The sequence below is a fragment of the Vanacampus margaritifer genome, chromosome 15 (genome assembly GCF_051991255.1).
Source record: "Vanacampus margaritifer isolate UIUO_Vmar chromosome 15, RoL_Vmar_1.0, whole genome shotgun sequence".
Taxonomy (NCBI): Eukaryota; Metazoa; Chordata; class Actinopteri; order Syngnathiformes; family Syngnathidae; genus Vanacampus; species Vanacampus margaritifer.
Window position 1 is genome coordinate 8,837,177 of NC_135446.1, and position 27,975 is coordinate 8,865,151.

Sequence of the window (27,975 nt, forward strand, 5' to 3'; positions counted from 1 at the left end):
GAAATGGCGACCGGTATTCACTGGAATTTACTCGGAGCCAAAGTTTGACCTTAGAGTTCAGCGGCATGCTACGCGCTTTAGCTTCTTGCTAGCTAGCCCGCTGGCCTACAACCATAATGTGAGTTACACCTTCCAAACAAATCTTCATCCCACCAATTCACTATTTAAACATCATACGCAACATATACACGGCTATACTTGTGACTGGGATAAAATGTGGTTGCTTCCAGTGACAGTTCGAAAACAGCATATGGCCTTCAATTAATCAATCAATCAATCAATAGCCTGCATGCTTTTTAATTACACAAGGATTTTTGTTATTTGTAGGATACCCGGGTCCCCATCACCCGCAAATAGCAGGGGCACATTGTATAGAATATATATTGTGGTGATATTTATTTTTATTTTGTCTTCATGAGCATACTCAATATTGGAGTAATCCAGTTTCATTACTTTACTATTATGTTACTTGGATTACGTTACTAACTACATTTTTTAGCAGGTAATTTGTAACTGTAATGGATTACATTTTAAAAGTAACCCTCCCAACCCTGCATTTATACATAGTTATGTTTTTAATGCCTTCCCATACAAGGGCATATTTTTTAGATGCCAAAAGCATGGTTATTTATTTATTTATTTTATTTTATTTTTTTTAAATAAAAGCCTGAATTCAATGAACAATATAACCCGAGCATTATAGTCCATTTAAACATATAACTTAAATTCCTGTCTAGTATTTACAAATTTAAGATCATTGTAAGTCACTGCACAGGACAACAATTATGAAGGGCCAGCCCACATATTCACTTAATATATTATTTTCGGTTTCCCAATAGACTTAACATATGAATGGACTGTCAAATATGCGACTGACTCGCTGTCGTGAGAGGTGAAGCCACCGGAAGTGCCTTGGCGGCCATTTTACGTTGCCACAAATTACGTCCAAAATGCATTTGACGCAGGCTGTCATACAATAGTACAGCAGGGGGCAGTGTTGTCTTCGGGAAAGAGGCAAAGCCAGGGGTCGGCTTTGTGGTGCCAGGGGACAACATGGAGATGGCGAAGATCAAGTGCGGCAATCATCTTTATCGAAACACATTTGTCAGTCAGACAAGTTGCAAGCAGCAGCAGACGCATCCGTTTTGTTCGCACACATTTTTTTTAATTTCCAAAGCTTGTTTTTGTTACACGCGCCGCACACTACAGCACACGACAGAACTGGCACCGCGAAGACATTCGCGCACACGCCCGGCATTGCAGGATGATCCTAACTCCCATTAAATCACATTAAACATTCATTTATAAAAAATTAAATATGCATAAGCTCTCGTTTTAAGACCATTACACACGTTGCATTCATATGTTCAAAACAATTTGATAATACAATTTCAAAAAGTTACAATTATTGTACACAAACATCTCTTCATTAAATCAGTGATTCATGAGTCCACTTAAGCTTTGGCTTCAAAATTCAAATGGTCGACATGGTTACCATGGTTACATGTTGGACCGGCTCGCCAGCGGACAGGAGTAGGAGGAACACGGATCACGTCATCAACGGCCATGCGTTCACGTGTGTTTACTAACACGCTTAATAGTTAAACATAAATAATGTTATTTTTCACCTAATTTTACACACACACGCGCGCGCACACACACACACACACACACGCAGACTCATATTTCCCCCCATGAAGTAGTCTGTAAAGTGCAAGGCAAGACACAGTAAACTTGAAATAAACGCCACATTGCACGCATGCACGCGCGCCCTTACAATGGCCGGAGTTTGTCGCTCTACATTGCACAACACCACAAAAGCCTCTAAAGGCAAAAAGGCGGCAGCACATTAGAGATGCAGTAGCAGCATCCTACCACAGCAGAGTGAACGCTAAGCTAGCATGTTCCTGATCAATTAATACCCGCGCAGTATGATTTTGTACGCCCCTCACAACAAGCATCTATTTATCTTAAACACGCTTACGCAAATTTTTATTTGACTGTTTGGCTTACTTGACTTCATGTTTTCTGCACCGGAAGGCAGCAAAGCCACAAGATTTGGAAACCACTGGCAAAGCGAAGGCTCAGTACATTGGTGCGATACATCTACAATCAACTGTTTGTTCGTCACCCTGTGACTTCTTGAGTACCTGCTGAGGCCACGACAAGCAAAACAATCTAAGTACCACTTGAGAAGGAAACCTTGGATGTGCACATGAATGTTATGATTATCATCAGTAGTTCTTTACAGATCAACACGTAAAATACATTCAGTATGTTTTTTTGTCTTTTCTCTTCACTCTCCAACATGTAAGATTTTCCTGCAAATCGTCTTCGTTTGCAACAAAGCGTCCCCAAAAGTCCCACTTCAATGTGATGCTCAGCGGGTCTGGAAAAGATGGCTGCACTCGGCATGCAAGCGACGTGTAAACACTGTGTTTCGGACAAAACGACACATTCGTTGTAGGCTCTTTCGATAGCACAGGCTAGGAGACCCTTCCAAAAACAAATGTACAGCAGGGAAACGCAAGACGGAGAACTCATCCTTGAGCGATGGCTCTCAGTCAGGCCAGCAGGCGTCGGCGGGCAGGAGGAAGGCCTTCCGCCACCCGTGATGGTCAAGGTGACACCGGAAAAGATCGTCAGTTTCCCGAAGATTCGGCTTCAGGGGTCGCGCACTTGACGTCCAATGTTCCTAAGGCAGAGCAACTCAAATGAAATAGAAGCTCCAAATGTGTGCTCGCTCATGCATAACCACAATGTATCCCGCTGGGTGTATATGTAATGTAGGAACATGTGCAAAAATGTACCAGAAAAGTTTTTTCACAAAACAGTTCATCTGCAATCATTGCTCTCAATTTAAGGGCCATGTTTCATCAGTAATGCCGGTAAAAGCATTACTCAATAATAGAAGCCATCTTGAGTATTCTAATCTAGTAGACTTTCATGACCAAACAAAGTTGGCAAATTAGAAAAATGTACAATATCACATTCATCTTTACGGGGGATGGCATCAGTTTTTTTTTATACATTAAAACAATTATTCATGTTTACTCTAAAAAAAAAAAAATATATATATATATATATATATATATATATATACTGTATATATATATATATATATATATACTGTATATATATATATTTATTAATTAAAAAAAAAAACTTAAACATTACTGTTAAAAATGCACTTCCAATAAAGACTTGGCAAAACCAGTTGTCAATTTTGTGTTAAGCGGAAGTGTCGGCATCTGCTGAAAATAAGTAATTAAGCAACTGGTAATCTAACTAATCAGTAATTAGTAAAGTAACGTCTTAGGACCGCCCCCTCATTTGAATAACATTTCATGACTCATTTCGCGTTGACAGCATCTTTGCAGCATGAAATAAGTATAAGAGCAGTGTTTTATTTATTGATATTTAATCATATATGTATATATATATATATATATATATATATATATATATATATATATATATATATATATATATATATATATATATATATAATGTTTTTATTTCCATGTATATTATTATTTTGGCATTTTTAGTCCTCCATACAATGTGAAAGGCAGGGAGATTTTTTTGTTTTGTTTTTAAATTAACTCACTGTGTATGCCACTTTGTGTAGAAAAAAAAAATCATATATGACACAATGACATCTAATTATGTTAATAAACGCTCATGTCCTGGGCACAAGGGTCGTATCGGACTAGTGAATAAAAACCTTGACCAATATGGAATGCGGAACAGAACGCTGTGTGAAAGTCGCTCTAAGCAGATAGTGACACATCTGCAGATTTTACCTCACGAGCACACTAGAGGGCAGCAAAGTAGCGTGCTCAAAACCAAGAGCCTAGCTTCAAGTGTTTGCCCGCCAGATGATTTTGTGTGGCTTGTGTCGGTTGTTCTAACCTGAGAGCGAGCTGTTGGACTTCTGCTTGTGGAGCTTGTCCCTCTCCCTCTTCACCTTCGGCATGATCTTGAGCTTCATGCTGCTCTTACCGCTGGGACGCACGGAGTCCTGTGCGCACACACACGAATCACACGTGTCAGAACGCCCCGCATGGCCGCCCGCACCATAATGTGCCGCGGCCTTTACCCCCTCAGCACAGTGCATCAGTGGACAGATCCAGTGGATGTCGACCAGCTTGTGGAGCTCAGCGCTCAGGTTGTTCAGGGTTAAGCGGAGCTCCGCCTCCTCAGGGGACTCGAACTGAAGAGGAAGAGACACGGACGGTGTGTCACAGGCCAGATGGCAAAAGGTGGCAGCAGCAAGTGGTGAGAAAGGTTACCAGATGTTGTCCGTCCAGAAGCATGGTCGTCTCTGCCTGCAGAACTTTGCTGCTGTTGACGATTTCCACGGCCGTGCTGCGACTCAGGAACTGAAAACAAACAATCATCATTTGATTTACAGCAACATCATTTTGTTACAAATAGTGTTAATTTCGTTAACGAAAACTAAACAAAAATATTTTTGTCAGCACACTTTTTTCACCGGACGAAAACTAGATTAAAACACTAATAACAATAACTGTGACTAAATCAGTATGCATTTTCATCGTTAACATATAAATATGATTTTGTAGAATCCTATTTTTGCTAACACACAGTGACCCCCCCCCCCCCCCTCTTTCAAATCTGCAGCAAACAAGTGCAACATGCACAAACAGTGGGACAGACAGGAGGTAGATTCATGGTGAAAGGTTAATAAAAAAAAGAAGAAAAAAAAGTTAAATAGTTATAACAAAACATTAATTCAATGGCTGTAAAATTCCAACAATAACATTAATCCGACCGCTAACTAATGCTGGCTAATTTACTAGCTTGTAGCATGTAGCCATAGTAGCCACTTGTTATACTGTAATTGTGTGTCAAGCTGTTTTTCATCAAAAAGATGAGAAGATTTTATGTCAAATAGTTTTAACATCCAAAATGTTCAACATTATCTGCTGACAAAAACTATATACATAAAAAAATGATTGTCCTGACTAAAACGTTGACAGTTAACTAGATGAATAAAATTTTGTTTTCTTGGGACTAAAATAAAGACTAAAATGCTAGATTTATAGTTGACTTAAAAAAAAACGGGATGAGGTAGAAACTAACAAGCGTGTTCGAAACTAGACTAAAACTGAGACTAAATTTAAAAAATGGCGGATAAAAGTCACGCTAGTTACAAATGAAGTCACTACATCCGGATGCATTCAAAAATGTCATGTTGCGATGTCATCTATGTTTCTGGCATCATCGACCTCTTGTTAGGGTTGACACGTACATCTCATGTTCAAATGTGCATTGCGTGGGTCCAACGGGCCATCTGTCGACCCGTCTGGACACATCCGCCTCCGCCTGGCATCCCTACCTCAGGGCTGGACAGCTTGGCCTCAGTCAGCACCACGGCGCTGGCGTTGACAGCATGCGCCAGCTCTTGCTCCACCAGCTTGTGGGTCTTGGCGGTCTCGCGGATCCTGGCGGGGAGGAAGACAGGAGGGGATGAGGATTGTTCTGCCGGGTGTCATGAGAAGAGACAAAAAAAAAGCACCCGGGTGACTGACTTGATGATGAGCGTGTCGGCCACGATGCCCAGTTGCTGCACCTGAGCGCACTCCTCCTCCGTCAGGTACTCCATGGACTGCTGCGAGTTGAGGCGGGGCCTGCTGGCGCGGTCGCTGTCGATTTTTAATTTGTCCTCCCACGACTTGAGCGTGCTCTCGAACGCCTGGGCCGCGCGTAGCAACGCCGACCGACAGCAATAGACCGTGAGGATATTTCAAAAGGACATGTGAGGAGGTGGTTCAGCTGGGACAGAGATGACCTCAGTTAGGTGAGGACAAGGACAATCAAAAGAAGTCACTCTCGGGGGAAACGATCCTCCCGACTCGCAGCAAAAATGGCAACATGCGCCCCGCGGGGTTCAACGTACCCTGTCCCTGGTCAGCATCTGCGCTCGATTCTTGTGGAGTATCTCGACGATTCCCGGCGGTTGGATCCAGGCCTCGCCGTCCACTTGCACGGGGACGCCCTCATCGCCCAGGATGGTGATCTTCACCTGGCGGCACTGAGCACAACATAGACGACGCCAGCAAAGACATTAGGAGGATAATCGGCAAGACTTGATCGACAAGTCTCACAACAAGGCCCCTCAACTCAATTCATTTACGCATGTAACCTGCGCAATCCGGTGGCGCTGCAAGTTGATGACTCGGGACATGGCCATCTGCATGCTGCCAAACACGGCCACTACCTCCAGCTTCTTGTCGTCAAAAGACGGAGCGCCGAAGTTCTGCAACGAGAGCATCGAGACAAAGAGTTACCGAAGACGATCCTCCGTTTTGAACATCGCGCGCCCAAATGTGCTCACGTTGTCCTCCTTGGTGCCCCCCCAGAAGTTGATGCCGCCGGCGTAGCTGGGAATGTTGAGCACCGCCAAGCCCTGGAGGATCGGCAGAGGAACGGCCGCGCCGTCGCACTAAACAGACATTGTTTTTGTTTCATGAAGCAGAAGTGGAATTTGGTCAAATTGTGTTCGTGTATGCTTCAAACCTCAAGCTGAACCCTCTGTTCCAAGTTTTTGTAGGTCTTCTGGACCAGTTCTTTAGTCCCCAGAACTCCGTACCACATCATGTTCTTCGTACGACTGCTGCAGGACATCAACACACAAAAACAGTGACAAAGTGCCTGACGAGTTTTTGAAACTATCAGCGTATTCTTTTTTTTTTTTTTTTTACCTACCTGCACTTTTTAGGATGCTCGTCGCGCTTGTTGTTGAACTCCAGCGAGATCTTGGCATCTAGACCGATGCCAAAGTAGTTGTTCATCACACACTTCTCCAAGCATTGTCTGTAGGCAAGCGGAGATGCTTAGTGAGGACAATCAAGCGCCACGGCGAGCGGACGGCGAGCGGATGGGCGCTTACACCGAGTCCTCGTTGAAGTTGACCGTGTGGAGGCTCGCTGGTTTCTCCAGAACGATTGACGAGGACGGACTTAAACTTCTGTAGCCTGGACAGAAGATGCTTGGGTAAGAAAAACAAACACTAACTGTTTACCTTTATATGTAAAACAGTCAAATAAGAAATGTTGAAGTCCCTGTAAAATGAATTATACACATTTTACATAATTGCTGAAAACATGCGCAATTGTGGCATGAAGCTAGCTAGCTAGCTAGCTACGCTTACACCCCAAAACAACAACAAGACTCCTGTAGTAGCCTTTGTGACATGTCCTCATGAATAAACACCAGACTAGACCCAAAGTAATGGGACATTTATACAATGGGACATTTATATAATGGCAACTTCAGAACTGTTGCCCCAAAGGAACCGCAAAATACTGCAAACAGTAGTTTGCCAATAAAAACCAAACAAAACAAAGAATTATGTTATATATTAAAGTATTTCGTACATCACTTCCTGAGCGTTCAAATAAAGTCCTAAACTCTCTGGACAGCCCAGAATTTTAGCTCACTGGTAGCGCTCTGTGCTCACAAACTGGATAGGTCGTCACAGCACGGGTTCGATCCCAGCGATCGCAGGAGCAAAAAAGGTTGGGCTTAGAACCTTGTCATTATTTATTTATTTGTCAAGTAAAAAGATAAGTTATGTTTTTTGTTTTGTTTTCTACATTTTTTTGTTTCATACAAAGGAGGCACCCGTTCAAATAGTTATAACGTGAGGCAACTTTGAATAAACTTTCAGTATCATTTATTTACGTATCTTGTGGCCCGTCCAAGTGTCTTCTTTTTTATGAATCAAAATACGTTTAGCGAGTTGCTCACAATTGTTTCTTACAATGTAAACAAACGTGCAACAAAGCAGCTAATCACAAAACTGAAGAAGTTCATTTGTGGTGCATTCAAACAAATGGATTTTGCTTTACATGTGCGCGTCTCCGCATCCTTGAGTTCCTCGCTGTTTTCCCGCTTGATGGAAGATGATGATGACCACATGCTGTGGTCCTGAGTGTGTCGGTTCTGCTCATCCACCACTGCAAAAATGACACGAGTGAGCGGGCCGCACCCTCCCGCACCCTCCCGCACCCCCGAGAACCAACATCTCTTTTACCTTTCTCGGCCTGTTCGATGATCTGCCTTAGTGCCTTTTTCAGGCTGTTTGCCCGCAGCATCAGCTGCTCCCTGTAGCGGTACGTTTGGGTGTCGGAGCTCACGTCACTTCCATCTTTATCCGGGCCCGAGTCACCACCTTCCGGGCTGGACAGAGAACCCGCTGGAACAACCTGGAAAAAAAATAGGGAATGATTTTTTTCCCCCCCTTGACTAAAGACAGCACTTGGAGTTGCTCATCCTGTTACCTGAGCTTCAGCTTCCTCACTCAAAGCTTTGACCAGGGAATCCAGCTTCTCATTTAGCAAAGCACACTGGGAGAAAAGAGAATATTCGTCTTTAACTCATTCACTGCCATTGACGGCTATAGACGTCAAAAATTCATTTGAACTATTTTTATTAGTAAAACATTTTTCCCACTTTTGTCAACAAGAGTTCAAAAACCTAGATTTTTTAAAATTGTATTAGAACAGATATAAAAAATTGGGATTAATCATGAGTTAACTAGTGAAGTCATGCGATTAATCACGTTTTACGATTTTTAATAATCATATTATATATAATATATATATATTATATTATATTATATATATATATATATATATATATATATATAATAATAAATAATCTTTTCATTGAAAAAAAAGCTTATTAAACATTTTTCGTAAATTAAGGGCATCAGGCGATTAAAATTTGTAATCGTAATTAATCGCATGACTTCACTAGTTAACTCACAATTAATCACAAATTTTACATCTGTTCTAATTTTTTTTACATCTGTTTTCATACTCTTGTTAACAAAAGTGGGGGGAAAAATGATAAATAGAAATAGTTCAAAGGAATTTTTGACGTCTATAGCCGTCAATGGCAGCGAATGAGTTAATTAGTCTTTTTTTTAGCCTTTCATTTTTGTGAGAAATCCAGGTCCGTCAAGGTTCATCAAAGTTGGATGAAGACAAAAATTCGCGATTATCTTTCCATAAGAGTAAACGCCGTAGCCGCAAACATTGCAATATTCTGCTATAGTGCGTACTCGTGACAGGAAGTGACATCATGGCTGAGCTTCCAACAAAACACATACTATTTATGGATGTTCTAGATGTCATTGTCTAACCTTCTTTGCCATGGCATCCGCTTCCTCCTTGTTCTCCGTGGCTCTCTCATACGCCTTGCCCACCTCTGCCACAAACTCGTTCACCGTCCCGTAAAGGAACCTGTCCAGAGAGGAGGGATGGAGTTAAGTGGTCATGTGACACCGTCAGTGCAAGCTGCTGCATTAGACGCATACTTTGCGGAGGAAATGACATCACTATGCCTGTCCGAGTCCAAGATCTTGGCCAGGTGGGACGCCACCGAGTCGGCATACTGAGTGATGTGAACCTGAAAAAAGTCACGGACGTACACGAGGTGATGATTAAGATGATGGCGATGTCGCTGATCAACACCAATTACACTCACCTGCAGGGGAGAATCGAGGGTGTCGTCTTCCTTCGCCGATGGTGCGCCTTTTGAGGTGGGAGGGACCTCGTAGGTCATCACGCTCCACCTGATCACATGCACACACGGGTCAAATATAAGAGGAAAGTTGGCCATGTCATGTCCTGAGTGCCTCGTTATTGCAATCAATGGAATGGAAGCAAGCAGCGCTTACCGGTCCAGCATTTTTGTGGTGGCCCTCTCCAATTTCTCTAAGATCTGCAGCAGCTGGGCATCGTCATCACAGAGGCCTCCCCAGCCTAGAACGCGGGCCAGGTCGTTCCCGGTGCCCAGAGGGAGCACACCCAGCTGGCACTGCCAAAAACAAAACAAGATAAATAAATGGGGGGAAAAACACAAGATAGTCTGAAGATTGAAGAATGGAAATTTTCAATGGCAAGTGACTAATATATGTTTTTGTTAAATAGTAGTGCTCTATTTCTTTGTTTTGAAACATAGCAAGCTGATATCTTGGCTATCTGCTTTTTTAGCCCCCAGAATTGGACCCCAAAATACAAATTAGTGTATCTAAAAAAAACAAAAAAACATCCAAAAACATTGCGTATTAGCAGATGCTAGCTAGCGCTAAGCTAAACTAGTATTTTCGTATGTTGTCTTCCTTGTAAACATCAACTGACATCGCTTAGCAATTAAATTAAAACATACACGACATGCAAGAAGCTATTGTTTGCATAGATTCAACGACTATGCCAGTCCTAAAATCCAAAAGGTAACTTTTGGTTTATATTCTACCATTCAACCCAATCCAATCCACTTTATTTCTATGGCACATTTTATAAACGAGCGTTTCCAAAGTGCTACACATTGAGATCCGTATACATACAATCTAGTAAAACAAACCATATATAAAAAAAAAAACAGTCAATAAAATACTAAAATACAATAAGTTAAATAACAAATAAATGCATGAAAAAAATAATTAATTCAAGTCCTTCTGGTATACATTTTTAAATTGTACTAAATAATGAGGATGTTTCTCAGTATGATATATTTACAACAAACTCACACATTCTTATTTAGTAGCTAAGCTTAGTAGCTTTCTTTTAAAGCAAAATGTATTTTAATGACAGTATATACACTCACTTCCCACCATCTCTTGTCTCTCACCTGCTTGTGGAGGTTGAGTTTGTCCAGCTCCGAAAGCACCCAGCCCACGCTGCCGTCGCCCCCGCACACCAAGATACGGAACGTCACAAACTTTTGAAATAGGCGCAGGCTGGAACGCAAAACAAGGGCACGGTTAGGAAAACGCTACGTTGGGCACGGATGGCGGGGCCGGCCGGGCCTACCCCTACCCGAGCTCTGGCCCCCCATTCATCAGGTCAAAGACTTGGGCCGGGTTGAGGAGCTGCTTGAACTTGCGCAGGAACTTGACACCCTGATTGTCCCCACTTTTGGAGTTAACCAGGACCAGGAGAGGACTGGAGCAAGACGCCGACGTGGCCTTCCAGAAGCCTAAGATGACGTATGAAGAAAGCGTTGGCCAAGGGAGACATTGTGTATGTGTGTGTGTGAGACCTCTTACCGTCAGAGTCAATGCTGTTAAGTGCTGTAGGAGGGATGATGGACACCCTACACTGGCCCAGGGGACACACTTTGCCCATTTGTTCTTTGCAGCTGCTGTGGACCTTATGTGTGGACACACAAATACACCAATACAGCCTTCACAAATGCAACCAATGACACTTCACTAACCTAAAAAAATATCAGTATGGTTTTTTTTTTGGTCTTTGTGTGGATCAGTGTGTCCAATCAAACCACTCATCATCGACGCACGCCTTGTTAAGTGCAAGCGTGGGATGGCGTTCATACCGCATAGTACGTTCTCTCATTCTATTACGGATTCCTTTTCCACAAGTATTTTGGATTTCGCAACAGGAAAAGGAGAGATGACGTAACCTCAAGTAGCTCTTACAATGGCCTTGCACCAGAGGCAGCGCCAGTCCTGCAGCCGCCGCACGCTGCCGCAGTTCTTGTCACACACCACGCACTTGGCGCTGACGGGCAGGTTGCCTTCCAGCCACTGGTGGGGCATGGACACCTGGGGGGGAAAAAATACCACCGCCTTGTAAACATTTGATCACATTCATATGTAGCAGACACATAAAAAACAAAAAAACAAACACACCCCATCTTCATCTTCAATGATGTCGTTGCCGATCGAGACCAGCGTGGTCCACTTGCAGTTGTTGGTGGAGCGGACGGCGCAGCGCTTGTGAGCTTTAAACTTGCACACTTTGGGAAGACGGTCAAAGTGTGTTAGCTTCCCTGTAAAAAGTGCGTGTGGGTGCGTGTACCTTCGCAAGAAAGGCCATGGGAGGTAACGCCCGGCAGAGCCTCCCTGCAGACATTGCAGAAGGTGGGGCGGGCGTGCGAGCAGGCGTACCAGTTGTGCATCCCCGAAAAATGCTCCATGTTGAACTGGCTGGCCTGTATATTGAGAAAGCCGTCACTAAAGTTCATCCAAGCACACCATTGAAAGAATCAGGGAACAGAAAAAAACCTTCTGCAAACCTAAACCACTACGTTTAAATGCAGTCAATATTCAGGTTAAAGTAGAAGAATTAGGAAAATCTGCTTCCACAATAACATCATTATATCGTATTTATACATTTTTTTAGTGCTGTCAAAGTTAAAGCGTTACCTGATTAATTAATCACAAAAAATTATTGCGTAAATCATGAATTAACGCAGATTAATTTCACTATTAATTTTGACCACAGATGGTAGCACACTAAGCACAGGTTGCGTTTGAGCAATAAATATAATTACATGCATTAAAATAAAGCATTTAATAAATGTTTGCGTATCACATTTAGAATATTTGTTCATGTCAAAATATTGGGGTCATTTTTTTTCCATTTTTAAAATATGCAAGTAATTAACTGATTAGAAAAAGTGTAGGATGAGCGTGTGCAGTGGATCAAAAAATGTTGAAGTCGTCCTCATAAAATTAAATGTCAAAAGAATTAACACATAACCGGTGCTTTTCAAATTTGGCGGGAATTTTTTGGGATAAAAAAGCCTTTTTTATTAAGCGATTAATCGTGATTAATCAACATTTTAAGATGTGATTAATCTGATTAAAAATGTAATCGTTTGACAGCTCTAATGAATTTTTTGGGATAAAAAAGCCTTTTTTATTAAGCGATTAATTGTGATTAATCAACATTTTAAGATGTGATTAGTCTGATTAAAAATTTTATCGTTTGACAGGTCTAATGTTTTTGTTTTTAATGCTAGAGCATACAGAAGGCTTTGATGCAGCCTCTCAACTGCACAAAACGGCCAGCAGGTGACAGCAAAGTATAAGAGATCAACCGGGGCCATTTTGAAAACAAGCTGATTTACCCACAATTTAAAGCAGATTTGTGAATAATGATGAAACTTATCTATATTCTAATGCTATTTGCTGCAAAACGGAAACAGATATATAAAAATATACTTTTTTTTCCTGGTGAAAGAAGAGACTCTAATCTTTCTTTTGGGTACATTTAATGTTTTAATAGAACACAATATTCTGTGGGCCCCGCAAAATCAGTCAAAATCCAGTAAAACAGCCGGGAGTGAAGGGGATTGCTTCAGTGAAAATGGCTAGGAGTGAATGAGTTAATAGTTATCATGTCCGCTTTTAACTTTCTATAGTCAATAAAAGACATTATATTCATGTCATCACACCAGACGCACGGACTTATATACAGGCTGTGGCATTTGAATAATAACGTAATAACGCCGCGTAGAAATCAATGTATTGAAGTTAGACTTTGAGTTAGACCAAGTATTTGAGTTAGAAAAGGGGTAACCCAGGGGTCTCCTTCGGGTTTTTGCGCATGGCAAATATTCGGGTTTTCAAGGCACACTCGACTAAGGTGGGCAAGAACCCTCCCGTACTCACCTCATAGATTTCCCACTTCTGAACAGATCTGAGGGCCCCGATCCAATCTTCCATTTCTTTCCTGTTCTCCGCACAAAGCATCAATTTGCGAAACGGAGTGATAACCTGAGAAAGATGACAACGACGTTAACAGCAGCATCATTTAGCTATAAAAGGTGCTGTGGCGCCCGCTCACTCACTGTGAAGCTGTTGTTGACGTTCTTGGTGCCGGTTTCGGCCACGCTGGCATCTGACAAGTCGACCTCATCAAAAATAAGAGACTAAAAAAAAAAAGACCACCAATGATTTGTTACTACTTTGTTATTCCTCTGTAACTGATGGACTTTGTTACCTTGCAGTCCTTGGCATAGTAGAGCGTCCTCCCTCGGAGCTTGAAGTAGCGGCGCTTCCATCTTTGGAAGGAGCTGGTCTGCTTCAACAGGATTCCCTCTTTCACACTCTTCTGCGCACACAAATAGAAGGGAAAACAAAACAAGTGACGAGCTTGATTTCCTCGTCCAACCCAACAAAGCGGATGGCAAACTCTTCTGTCCTGTTTGTTTGTCTTTGGCAACACAACATGGCAAAGTCGTTTCTGTGTCAGATTACTCTAAAAACTCCAGCACGGATGGCAGTTAGCAGAGGCGAGTTTCAGTGTTGGGTGTGATTGTTGGATACTCGCGTTAATGAAGGTGTGTGTGTGTGTGTGTGGGGGGGGGGGGGGGGGGGGGGTCCAAAGTACTGTCATTGAGAAAGTAACAAAGTTGTGAGTTGAGCACTGGAGGCTATCTCGTGGAATTCCCTTTTATGGCTGCTTGGACTTTGTTCCAATGCAGCACACGTCCAAAGTGAACCACCAGAGCTGACAACCAAACAAAGTAAAGACCCAAGATGCCTCTCTCAAAAGATCCATTTGAACTGGGCTGGCAGTCAATCTCGTCCTTTCTACTGTCACACTGACCTCTTGCACAACGTGGCTCCCTTGGCAGTTTTGGACCAAATTGTCTTCCTGTGGGTCCTTTTGGCTCAGCTGCTCATCCTCGCCGAGCCGTCCCCCCTTGTGTCGGAACCACACAGGAGCCACGCAGCACCCGATCGCTGAGCACAGGGCCGGCATCGGCAGGCGACACGTGGCATGAATCTTAGCCGGCTAACTTGTTTTGTTTTTCACATTGCCAAAAAAAAAAAAAAAAAGCAAAAAAGGGCAGGCGACACTAATGTAGCTAATAATAGCCCTCAGACTGGACCAGCCCGCAACTCACTTGCCACACCAGCAGCGCCTCAAGCAATACCAGGTCACTTCCTGCATCCCACACCTTGTTAGTTGATGACACCTCCTCAGGTGTGCAGGAAGGTCCGCCCACTTCTGGTATCTACGCATGTTTACTATCAGTGCCGGTTATGCAGGTTCCACTAGTAATATTTATAGCCACAAGGAAATAGGCTTGTTCCTACCTGAACTACACACACACACCACTCCCCTCCGGTGTGTGCGTGTAACTTTGTGTGCACTCGTCGTTCTGGTTTTATAGGCTGCAACTCACTTTTCCACTTCCCTCAAAAAAAACAATCCAAAAGTAAGTTATTTTATACTAAAAATGAAAACCTTTTACATAGGTTGATGCAGCTGTGTTAGCATGTCGGCCACATATGCACACAAGATGTGTTTTCAAAAAAGGGACGATATAAGTTTCGGACAACAAATGGTGTACATAAAGTGCTATAAACTCCATTTACCATTAGGGTTTAATTGCATTTTTCAGACTATGACGTGTTTTTTGGCAAAAGTACAATTAGTAACCCATTTGAATGGATTCGGGACGCATTTGGGTAACAAGTCCCAGGCACAAATAATTACTAGGGGTGTCAAAATTAGTGCGTTCATTTTGAGTTAATTTAAAGTTCCTTTAACGACACGTCCACGTCAAAATTTAGCATTAATAAATGTCATAATAATGCAGATATTTGTGGGGACTGGGGTCAAGTTGTATTTTAAAATTAAAAACAAAATGTGCAGAATTGCAGAAGTTACTTCATGTTAAAGATTCGGCAGCTCTTAATATGAAAAGAAAAATGCACTGAACTGTTACCAAGGTCTTTCAAACGCAATTATGCCATCTAGTGGCAGAAAAATTACCTCAACACAAATCAATATCACACTTTTTACAGTACAGTACATCTTTTTAATTTTAACTCAATTTTATTAATTATTATGACATTACTATATCAATGACTAAAAGATGCAGCCATATTTCTATTAGTTTATTTTTTTTCCTACTTTTATGTTAACAAGAATATGAAAACTCATTGTACATTTAGAACAGATATAAAATGAGCGATTAATTGTGAGTTAACTATTGAAGTCATGTGATTAATTGCAATTAAAAAAATGTAATCGCCTGACACCCCTAATAATTAAATATGTAGTAATTTGAAATCATCTCATAACAATAGGAGCTTTTGTACAAATCTCATAAATAACTGCTGGTTATTTTGTTCAGTGGCTTCTTATTCATAAAAAGCAGGGCCAGACACCGGCACCCTGTGACCTTTTCACACACACTCTGTCATGTTTTTCCAGTCGCACCAGACCGGGACGTGGCACGGGCACTTGTGCGTGTTGCCCAGCGTGGGGCCGAGAGAGAAAGAACAAATATTTGGGAGGCTTGAAATAGACACGCCTCACATCGGGCATCATGCTCAAACATGTAGCTCTGACCGCTAGCACTGAGACGCAGTTAAAACAAGGCGTGGGAGGACTTCGCACCAAGGCGACCACATCCTGTCTCATGCACCCCCGTGCATTTATTTATAGACACACTAACACACACACAGCACACATGACTTGTACAGGAAAAGAAACGGATAAGTGTGTGAGCACACACTTACGTTTTTTACTGTTAATGCAAATCCGTACTATCATCCCCTTTTTGGGATTCCGCCTGTAGGGTTTGTGCGAGAAAGGACACATAATCTCCTGCTAGTGACAGGGGGAGGGGGAGGGGGCTCGTCGGAGCATACGGACAAAATCTGGTTCTGGTGCGCCGCTGAATAATCCCCCGCACGCACACACAGGAAAAGGAAAAGTGATGACAACCGCTGGTGTCTAATGTCCTAGTGTGATTAGCGTGCTATTATTGATGGTGACATGAATGGCGTTTGGGAATATTTCTATCAAAACCTGTCACTGCATTTCTGACCTCATGGAAATGTTAGACATGCATACTATTGAATCAATTTGGACACAATGAACAATTAGCCATGAAGCTGATAAAATTCATATCTGCACAGTCTGGCCAGGCCCAGGATTAAAGGCACCATGAGTAATTTGAATTGGTGCCTCCCAACTCCGAATATTTGATAAACACAGGTCTCGCATGGAAGGATGTGGTCGCCCGTTCGGTGGACTGCAAGCGCTTCGCGACTGCAAGAGATTTGCGCATGTGGCGGCCTTGTTACCCAGATTGCACATTTGAAAAGAAAACGAGTGTGTTGGCTACGCCATAGCGTGTCTGCAATATCACTGGGATTACAATTCAATTCTATACGGTAGACGTTTTTCATATACAAGCTGTCCAAAATCTAAACTATTCAAATAAACATCAACATCAAAGCGAGATTGATGGCTGGTGTGCATTTTTGAGACCCTAAACATGAACAAAGACTCACCAAACTTTGTACACGCATTGGCCTCACCAGAAAATTTGATATTTTAAAGTTTTCGTACCCGAGTTCAAGAAAATGGGTCTGTAGTGCCCCCTACAGAGGTTTAGTGGAGGTTTGACCTAGGGCTATGAAAATTGGGAGGCATGTGTAACACCCTCAGACGTACAAAAACGTCTTTGGTAACCATACCCTAGAATACACAGAAAGTAAGCTATGAGTGTTTGAATGTGCAACTTTGGCCCCTTTTTGCACATTTACAGGGGTCATTCGTGAAACTTTATACTCATGATAAGTCTGGCAAAATATTTGTATTTTACAGGGTTATTGTGCTTTTTTTTTTTTTTAATTGGCTCACCCCCTAGAATTTTTTCACAAGGCACGCCGGTTGGAAGTATAATCTACGAATATTGGAAGTCAAGACCTACAAAAAATCTTTAGCAGCCATATGCTAAATGTATTAGAAAGACTGCCATTTTGCATTTATTTTGGAATTGTGCACCAGTTTTGGCTTCTTTTTTTTGTATAGAAGTCATATTTTAACCAGAGCTGTCAAACGATTACATTTTTTAAATCAGATTAATCACATTTTAGAGTTTTGATTAATCACGATTAATCGCTTAACAAAAAAGCCTTTTTTTAATCAACATTTTTTCCCCGCCAAATTTGAAGAACACCGGTTATGTGATCATTCTTTTGACATTTAATGTTATGAGGATGTCTTCAACATGTTTTGATCCACTGCACACGCTCATCCTCCTCTTTTTCTAATCAGTTAATTACTTGCATAACTTAAAATGGAAGAAAAATGACTCGAAAATTTTGACATGAACAAATATTCTAAATGTGATATGCAAATATTTATTAAATGCTTTACTTTAATGCATGTAATTATGTTTATTGCTCAAACGCAACCTGTGCTACCTTAAACGTAGCCATCCGCTGTCACGCTAAAGGATAATCTTAGGTCAAAATTAATAGTGTGATTAATCTGTGTTAATATATGATTAATGGGACAATTTTGTGTGATTAATTAATCAGTTAGCGGTTTAACTTTGACAACACTAATTTTAACAAACTCCAACTTCAGAATTTAGCCGTCTTCAAACTGTTTTTCATCTAAATGTCTTTTTTGCCGTGCGCTGTTGCCGTGGCGATGCAGTGCAGGGAAAAAAATGATGCTGTTATTGACTCATGAAAGTTTACAAACACAAAAGGCATGGCAAAACATGTATATGTTAAAGGGCTGCTGCATCTGGTATTGATCTCAGATCTGAAACATTAAAGTGTGGAAACTACAAAATAAATAAATAAAGAATTTGAGAATACCTTTTAACAGCACTGTAGTGCTGTAGCTCATATTACAAACAAAGTGTGCGTGTCAAAGTTGGGCTGTCAGTCTCCATTAGGTATCAAAGAGGAGATGGAGACAGATCGATACGTGCACGCACACACGCGGCAGTTATTGATGACACGCATTCGGATGGCTACAAAAACACAAGCGCACAAGTCAGGCCAAAGCTCATCAGTGATGACACAAACACACAACTGAGTGCACGCGTGGCGTGCTCCTCCCTTGTCATTAGCGCACTTTCAAAGCGAGTGCCACTAGTTTGACACCGGCACCGAAGATAGCTCATTAACTGTATTTTTGTCTCACATTAATGGCCTGTTACAAGCGGAGGTCTTACGGGAGGAGAAATGACAGCGCGTGACGGAGAGGGAAAAGACAAAAAAAGGAGTGAGAGTGACGCTCGGGGGTGCAAGGAGAGAACAAGGGGAGAATCAAAAGGGATGTCGCAGCAGCAGAGGGACAAGACAGGAACAAGATAAGGACGTGAAGGACAAGAAGAGGACAAGAAGGAGCATGAGCAGAACACGGTGGGCTGAAGGCAGAAAACAGAAAACAAAGTGATGACAAGAAAAGTCAACTGAAATCATTCAAACATTTTGCTTGACATCATCTGTCTCGGATCCCTTCACATTGAGCGGCCATTTTAGTCCACTTGAAGTCTCCACAATACTTTCTACTCCAAGAACATCAACCACCTCCAGCCTTTTGACCCCCCCGTCCCCTCAACCCTCACTATCGACCCCGGCGTTGCACTGCGACGCTATCGCATCCAGCCAGGGGCATAAATCAAAGCAGGCGCACAAAAAGACACACGGGCACGTCGACAATCCCACACACTGGTGTGTGCGCTTCTTTCGCCAACCCACACACACACACACCTATAACTCATCTTGGCTACAGTCGACACCCACACACACAGTGAGTGGTACGCTGCTGTGCAAGGCGAGCGAAATGCGCATAAAAGTGAACAAATGTGATGAGGCCAAAGCATCTCTGGTAAAGTTAACACTTTCTTGACGTATTTATAGCAGCATGGAGAACTTCCTTGGAACTTTGTAACACAAAAAGTAACAGATAGCGACGGAGAATTTTGGAAGGTCATTTGGAGTTCATTTAGCGCAAAGCATTTGTCTCATTCTCTCATAGCATGTCAAATAAGGTTTCTGGGGAAAAAGGTAAGGATTTCTGGAGGTTTTTGGAACAGTTCCGTAAAATGCTTCTGAGCTCCACCGGACGCAAGGCAATTATACATATAGTATGCAACCAAATATAGTCCCCTCCAAAAGTATTGGAACGGTACGGAGCCCCTCTGGTGCCAGGGTATGATTTTTTTTTTGTGTGCTAATCTGTTCCCACAGTTTAGCAATCTGCTCCCAGTTTACTAATATGTACCCACAGTTTACTAATCTGTACCCACAGTTTAGCAATCTGTTCCTACAGTTTAGTAATCTGTACCCACATTTTACTCATCTGTACCCACAGTTTACTAATATGTACCCACAGTTTAGCAATCTGTACCCACAGTTTAGCAATCTGTTTCCACAGTTTACTAATCTGTTCCCACAGTTTACTCATTTGTACCCACAGTTTACTAATCTGTACCCACAGTTTAGCAATCTGTACCCACATTTTTCTAATCTGTACCCACAGTTTACTAATCTGTACCCACAGATTAGTAATCTGTACCCACAGTTTAGCAATCTGTTCCCACAGTTTAACAATCTGTACCCACAGTTTAGCAATTTGTTCCCACAGTTTACTAATTTGTACCCACAGATTAGTAATCTGTACCCACAGTTTAGCAATCTGTTCCCACAGTTTAGCAATCTGTACCCACAGTTAAGCAATCTGTTCCCACAGTTTACTAATTTGTACCCACAGTTTACTAATCTGTACCCACAGTTTAGCAATCTGTTCCCACAGTTTAATCATCTGTTAAATGCTAAACTGTGGGTACAGATTAGCAAAAAAAAAGAAAATACGTTTTTTCACACCCTGGCACCAGAGGGGCTCCGTAAACGGCAAGGTCAAGTGCCTTTGCTTTTGTTGTATGCTGAAGACATTTAGGTTAGAATTCAAAAGATTCCATATTTTATTTCATGGTATTTACATTGCATCTAAAAGTGTTAACCAAGGCAGGACTAACGTGGAAAGCGACATCATGAAGGGACGTATCTGTTTGCATGTGTGGGACATAAAAAAAGGCCAAAAGCACACCTACGCTACGAATGCGAAACACACGAAGGAAAAGTGTGAAACCTTACGTAATGGAGCCTGGAGCTCGCAAGAGCAAAACTTGGAGCAGAGGCGGAAGAGGAGGAGGAGGCACTTTTTTTTTCCCTTAGACATGGGTAGACTAAGAGTATTAATCAAGATCATCCGTCCAAAATTAGTTTGCCGTAAGGCTGCAAGGTCACGTCAAGGTTAGCGCGGAAACGACCTGACATTCGGTGCCAAGAGTCTCCGCCGCTGCCGATTAAATGAACGCTCACGCGAGGAGGGAGCATTTTTCACTAGAGCCACCTAAGATCTCATCTTTGAGGAGTATCACAACTTCTGTGAGGCGACAGGGGCGAGGGTGTCACGGCGTGGAGAAATTAGCACATCTCTAACAAGTGGCGCACACTAACGAGTGCGCCAACAGGCGGGCGACATAATGAGCGGAGGCACGAGGACGAGGTCGAGGACGTGTTACGAGGCAAACAAACCGTTATGGCATCAATCCCATAGAGGGCGACTCTCTTCATCAAGATCATGTGACATCACTAGCATGTACGTCCCAGAAAGATCTCCCATCAGCCCGCAGCACACAGTCACCATTATGCGAGGCTTTTGCCATGACAACAGGCAGTGGAATCCTGCGTCTCTGATCTGAATGTGATTTACGGTGAACGCTTGGTAGCGGCGATAGATAATGATCTGGACTTGACACAATGACATTAAGCTCGCCTGAGTGTAGCGGATCGAACGGTGCTTCGCTTCTTAATAATTCATGTGAAAAGAGTTTAGGTCATGCTTTACAGTAAAACCTGTCCAAGGGAGCAATCACGATATCAGCTGGAGGAAACTTGGCCACGTGTCAGACAACGGAACGAGTCTGACTTTTTTAAAGTGTTCCTAACATAAAGCACGCCTACCTTGGCTCGGATCTGGCCTGAAGTGGACACTTTGCGGATGAGCTTCTGCGAGGTCTCCTCCTGCTCGCCGTCGCTGTCCGAGGACTCGTCTCCGGCATCCCCGGCCTGTGGAACCACAAGAAAGCGCCAATGACAGGCGGCCATTTTGGCTCTCAGTACCATGAACTATTTTGACCCCAGCACAAACCACATTTCATTTTCTGTTTCTATTTATTTTTGTTTTGTTTTTCAGTCAAATTGGGTTAGGGTAACCTGGAAACGTAAGTAAAGGTTCAATACATAAATAAAAAATGGTTTATCCTGTCAATAGGCTTGAAGAACACTTTTGGAAAGCAACATAAGGCAATTTCAACCTTCATCATGCATCACACAGAGAGCTGTTTCCTATATTTACTATATCACACTCAAAGCACAGAACTGAAAAACAATCACCCACCAAAATTAGCAACACCACGTAAAATGAATATCTCTCTAGAAGCTTCATTCTAAAGTAAGCGTTACAATCTTAGGCATCCCTGGCAAAGCAGTCGTTGAGTTTCCAGCTTTCTCAAAGTGTCCCTTTAAATCCAAGTCTTAAACGGAACTTACAAGAGGTGTCCTCTCGGCTTCCGTTTGGGCCAACTCGCTCAGCTCGGCCACGTACAGAACGTTGGGGTTCAGTTTGGAAGCCATGGTGGATGGGGCTTGGAAAGATGTTGGGATGGGGTCCGCTTGGTCAATCTCGATCCGGCACCAGCTGCAGAAGAGGTGATGAAATCAAGCATCAATTGCTTTCTCCCTGCATCTCGCTTTTACACACACACCCACACACACAAACCTTTTACAGTACAGCAAGTTCTTCCTTTGTTTATCAACAGGATGGCGACATGTATGGTGGTGGTGGTGGTGATTGTGATGATGGTGATGATGATGGTCAAAGACGGGAGGAAAATGACGCTCGTTGCAATGTAGCCTGGCACGTCCGCGAGCGCGTTCGATCCCCCATCATCCCGCCCTGCACGTCGAAGGCAAGCGGCTCGTTTAGGTGGCAGAAAAAAAAGCCGCTTCGGGAGGCACCTTGACTTCGACAACACACCGCGAAACCAAGGGCACATTCGGCTTACCTTCCGCCGGCCTGCCGCGCGCGCGTGCGCGCGCTCGTTGGCCGGTTCCGAGTTGTCGCCGCCGGGCCCTCTCCTCTTCCTCCGCTGGCGCTCGGCTTCGCAGCCGCGGTGCTGCTCGCGGTGTCAGTAACGAGTCGGATCAGAAAGGAAGAGGGAGGCGGGAAGGAAGGAAGAGAGGGAGACGGAGAGAGGGAGAGAAGGAGACTACAGCGAAGCTGCAGGGCGGAGGAGGAAGAGGATCGAGAGACAGATTAGAAAGCCTCAGTTGTTGCGGTTCCGAGGTTAAACTGTTGAGCGCGCGCACGCGCACAGCAATCAGATGCAAATGCACGGGAAGGATGTGCAGCGAGCAATTATTACTGACGCTCCTTTGGTGACGTGAGGCGAGGTGCATGACTGCTTAGGCACTGACTCTGGGGCTGGATTGAATATAAAAGTAAATATTAAATATAAATAGATATATATTTTTAAATCATTAATTATTTGGTCTTTCCTTTGAGTGTAATATATTATGAAAGGCACAAATCTGATATCATAACTGCATGTCTGATGTTTCTAACAAATCAATCCGTGTCAAAAATTGTAAATAATTCGACGAGTTAAAATTAAAGTTGGCTACTAGGTCTGCACGTTCTCAACAAGCCGAGACTCCATCTAGTGGTCATACATCTCTATGGGAACTTGGGAAGAGCGGCGTGCTTTTACGCATTTAATCAATGAGCTCAGCACTGCCACCTGCCGGCAGCGGCACGGTACTTTCTGGGCTCCACCGAAAGACACATTCATGAAATATATTAGCTTGCTGAACGCATATGCAGTACAAGTGTGATAATTTAACACGTATAGTGGCGATATAAAGAGAAATAGCAATTTTTCTTTACAAATATGGTGATGATTGTTGGTAAAGATGCACATGTTGTACTTCCCGCTTGAAATAAACACCAGTACAGCTAATTATGTCATGTTGAGTTAGCCTCCATTCTGCATGTAGTCACCGCATTAAATTTTGAGTTACACACACACACACACACACACACACACACCCACACTGTGCTCAGGTGACAGCGTTCCTGCATTCTACTCCATCCTGTGGTTGCCCTTAACAACAAAAAGATGACGCAAGCAGCGCGAGGAGGTCCGTCCGTCCGTCTTCTTCCGCTTATCCGGGGTCGGGTCGCGGGGGCAGCAGCTTTAGCAGGGAAGCCCAGACTTCCCTCTCCCCAGCCACTTCAGCCAGCTCATCCGACGGGACCCCAAGGCGTTCCCAGGACAGCCGAGAGACATAGTCTCTCCAGCGTGTCCTGGGTCGTCCCCGGGGCCTCCTGCCGGTAGGACATGCCCGGAACACCTCCCCAGGGAGGCGTCCAGGAGGCATCCGAACCAGATGCCCGAGCCACCTCAACTGGTTCCTCTCAACGTGGAGGAGCAGCGACTCGACGCTGAGTCCCTCTCGGATGACCGAGCTTCTCACCCTATCTCTAAGGGAGAGCCCGGCTACCCTGCGGAGGAAACTCATTTCGGCCGCTTGTATCCGGGATCTTGTTCTTTCGGTCACGACCCACAGCTCGTGACCATAGGTGAGGGTAGGAACGTAGATCGACCGGTAAATCGAGAGCTTCGCCTTTCGGCTCAGCTCCTTCTTCACCACAACGGACCGATACAGCGTCCGCATCACTGCAGACGCTGCACCGATCCGCCTGTCGATCTCCCGCTCTAACCTACCCTCACTCGTGAACAAGACCCCAAGATACTTGAACTCCTCCACTTGGGGCAGGACCTCCTCCCCGACCCGGAGAGGGCACTCCACCCTTTTCCGACTGAGGACCATGGTCTCGGATTTGGAGGTGCTGATCCTCATCCCAACCGCTTCACACTCGGCTGCGAACCGCTCCAGCGAGAGCTGGAGGTCACGGCTTGAAGAAGCCAACAGCATCACATCATCTGCAAAAAGCAGAGATGCAATGCTGAGGCCACCAAACCGGACCCCCTCAACGCCTCGGCTACGCCTAGAAATTCTGTCCATAAAAGTTATGAACAGAATCGGTGACAAAGGGCAACCTTGGCGGAGTCCCCTCCGTGAGTCATCACCTTATCGTGGTGGAGGGGTTTGCGTGTCCCAATGAGCCTGGGAGCTATGTTGTCCGGGGCTTCATGCCCCTGGTAGGGCCACCCAAGGCAAACAGGTCCTAGGTGAGGGACCAGACAAAGCATGGCTCAAACGACCCCAATGATGAGTACAAACATTGGATTTTCGTTTCCCTTGCCCGGACGCGGGTCACCGGGGCCCCCCTCTGGAGCTAGGCCTGGAGGTGGGGCTCGAAGGCGAGCGTCTGGTGGCCGGGCCTATACCCATGGGGACCGGCCGGGCACAGCCCGAAAAGGCAACGTGGGTCCCCCTTCGGCCGAGGAGGTGATTATGATTTTCACAGCATTCCAAGTTTTCCTCTTTTGGTGCAGAGCTAGCGAAATAATGAACACATCTGTTTTCATCAAACTGGGAGGGAAATGACAGCATCATCATTATAACTGTACACGCTGTGTGCTGTTGCACATCCACGTATTCATTATCCTTTATTTTTCAACTTGCAAATAGTGTGTCCATTTTCGCAGCTGCTTTTCTATGTATAACGACTCGCATCAGTAAATGCTTAGAAAACTTGTACTGAATCAAAAACATGCTGCTGAATAAAAACATGTGATCCCCATAGTTCTTAACACTGCTAACTAACAATGAATGATCATTATAATTCTGGCTGATCAGGGCCAATTCTAAGATCAGAGGTTTAGGGGCAGTGAGCTCCCAAGGCTATGCATTGGGTACGTGGGCCTTCAATGGGGGCTAACCCAAGTGAATCCACCTCTTATTGTCACCACTGTCACAATAACATCCTTATGAAAATCAACACACCTATTAAAAATAAAACATAGCAGCAGGTACACCTTGAAGGGAGTGTCATGTTCAACCAAGGTGTGTGCTCTAATTAGCATCGCATGTCTTCAAACTTGTAGTCAGTCAGTCCGCCTATTTAAAGCATCAAGTGCTCTTGGAAGAAAATGAAAGACAAGCATGTTAATAAAAGTAAAGCAGCTTGATGTTCCTGTTACTACAGTTTCACGTTTTCCCACGTGGGTGTAGTTGAAATTCCATGAGCCAGCACTACTGATAGCATACACTAAATAAGGAGCATAGCATCGAGTGACCTCTGAACGTACATCTTGAAAGGTCATTTATGGGCCACAGGGTACAAGGGCTCATCTATCAGCTAATTAGCATCTTGGTGATAGATAAGAAGATGAAGGGATGCAGTAACAGACCTCATTTGCATCCCCCCCATGTGGTTCTATGCTGCCACCTAGTGCTGCCTCCCATCACTCCGCTCAGCGTGGACAAGTTTGAAAAGGGCACCAATGGAGAGAGAGGGAACGACTGAGATCAATTATTAAGAGGAGTAACGCCTTTTCCCTTTTGATCAGAAAGGCACGCTAATGGCTGTTAACGCTAATGAGGCAGAGGTCAGGCTGCTGGCTAGATAGCGTGCTTGTCCTTTGGACTTATTTAGCCACAGTCTGCGAGTCGATCACATGGAAGTGCTGCAAACGAGGAGGGAAAAGGACGCCCACTCCCATGTCATCTCTTCAAGCTATGAATGCCGCAGTGAGATGTCCGGATGGTCAACATTTGAGTCATCTGTTTGTAGCGGCCATGTTGATCCACACGTCAGCACTTGATGGAATCCAAGAGGACAAGTCAATAACAATAACGCACACACGCGGGCAGAGTGGGAAAAACAAAGAGGCTGCTGTGTGCTGGACTGGTCAGCATATTGGTTGCCATGCCAACACGAGATTGAACAGCAAACAGGTGAGAGCATTGGCTTTTACAAACAACAGCCGCTGTTGTTGAGAAGCAACTCACACAAAACAAGTCTTCCGGCAGGTTCCAAACAATGGACCTGGAAGAACTGGGGAACTAACACGGCACCTTGTTTGGTCACGTCCAAAAATGGAAGACAAAATCAAAGCTTCTGTATCCTCTTCCAGCCACTAACACCGTTGCGCCTTCCATCTTGCACCAAACTAAGGGCTTGAGTCACCTCCATGGCAACGACTGCCGGTCTCGTCATGTGACATGGAAGTCAGCCACGCAAACACACAAAATGAGTCCAGTCTCGCAACTCTAACAACTTCAAATCACATCAACAACAGGCAGACTTTGTCAGCAAATTGGATAAGACGCACATACTTGTACGTACATACTTCAGACAAAACATTGGAACAGCCCTTGGTAGGGAATTCCTTCAGTCACATTGCTCTCAACACACATTGACACCTGTTTGTCTCACCAAGAAATGAGGAAATGTGAGTGCTGTTTTTGTTTGGACTCACGAGCCGTTCATGAGTTGGAAGCTTCAAACGTTCGCAATACTCAGATGAGAAAAAGAACCTTCAAAAATCCTATGTGATGCTGAAGACAAAAAGAAATACATGAAAGAACAAAGGGTTATACATCATCACAGCCAATAATGTTCCCAGCATGACAGCATGTAACTCTGCCCCCTAGTGGCTCTGAGCAGGATGACAAGCCAGTCCAAATGAAAAGCGAACAATTACGAATAGAAGTTGGCCAACAATCTCGCCTCAGCGCCTCCCTCTTACCTTTTCACAGAGACCTTTCATCAAACAAACTACGGCTCCCCGCGGTCACGCTAACGAACACGCCACACCTCTCGACTAAGAGCCGGCGGGGCCAGGAGAGTGCTTGGTGTTTGTGGCACCCTGTAAAGAACGAGGAATGAGTCGTTGCTGCAAGTGTCAAAAATTCAGAGCAGTGATACGGCACTTTCTCTTTATCTAAAGTAAAGTCCAGGTGGCGTTCTTTGGCAACTGGGAAAGGGGGGGGGGGAAATCAACCATCCACACAAAAATCTGACCTTGTCGTATAAATGTATTAATGTGTCAAGCAGGCCATTACATTATATGTTATATACACTGACTGCCTACACAGCAAAGCGCTCTACCTTGAGTGTTAAATTGACCACACCCTAATTTTCAGTGAAGGAGAAACTTTCCAATTTTCCAGCGGGCTATTGACATTTCAATAGGTATACATCCAGTTGTTGTTGTTAGGGTGGCGTGCCTCAGTGGAAGAGTGGTCGTCTCCCGACCCTGAGCTCGTGGGTTTAATCCCAGGCCAGTGTGACTATGTCAAAGTATCCTCGAGCAAGATACTGAACCCGCAGTTGCTCCTGATGCCTTGTCATCAAGTAGTCAAAAGTGCTTTGA

The 27,975-nt window shown here is 43.8% G+C and overlaps 1 protein-coding gene across 2 annotated transcripts; it reads right to left on the minus strand.

Annotated features, from left to right (window-relative positions):
- Nucleotides 1–1,143: 1,143 nt before the first annotated feature.
- LOC144034692 (diacylglycerol kinase delta) lies at nucleotides 1,144–27,404 on the minus strand. Of its 2 annotated transcripts, XM_077543640.1 has the most exons (32): nucleotides 27,349–27,404; nucleotides 22,693–22,907; nucleotides 22,178–22,325; nucleotides 21,590–21,694; nucleotides 13,788–13,898; nucleotides 13,636–13,716; nucleotides 13,457–13,561; nucleotides 11,859–11,991; nucleotides 11,690–11,796; nucleotides 11,477–11,602; nucleotides 11,087–11,189; nucleotides 10,857–11,016; nucleotides 10,669–10,777; nucleotides 9,716–9,855; nucleotides 9,523–9,610; nucleotides 9,353–9,444; nucleotides 9,179–9,278; nucleotides 8,313–8,378; nucleotides 8,066–8,237; nucleotides 7,881–7,988; nucleotides 6,920–7,004; nucleotides 6,736–6,843; nucleotides 6,547–6,643; nucleotides 6,365–6,472; nucleotides 6,173–6,286; nucleotides 5,927–6,061; nucleotides 5,559–5,722; nucleotides 5,366–5,471; nucleotides 4,296–4,385; nucleotides 4,103–4,216; nucleotides 3,916–4,024; nucleotides 1,144–2,695 (listed from the first exon to the last, which is right to left on the minus strand). In XM_077543640.1, exons 1-32 carry the CDS (start codon nucleotides 27,367–27,369, stop codon nucleotides 2,643–2,645), a joined length of 3,573 nt encoding a protein of 1,190 aa, XP_077399766.1. In that variant the 5' UTR covers nucleotides 27,370–27,404; the 3' UTR covers nucleotides 1,144–2,642. The 2 variants fall into 2 exon arrangements, with proteins under 2 accessions (XP_077399766.1, XP_077399767.1); XM_077543641.1 differs by lacking the exons at nucleotides 21,590–21,694; nucleotides 22,178–22,325; nucleotides 22,693–22,907; nucleotides 27,349–27,404 and adding an exon at nucleotides 14,397–14,753.
- Between the last annotated feature and the right edge of the window lie 571 nt (nucleotides 27,405–27,975).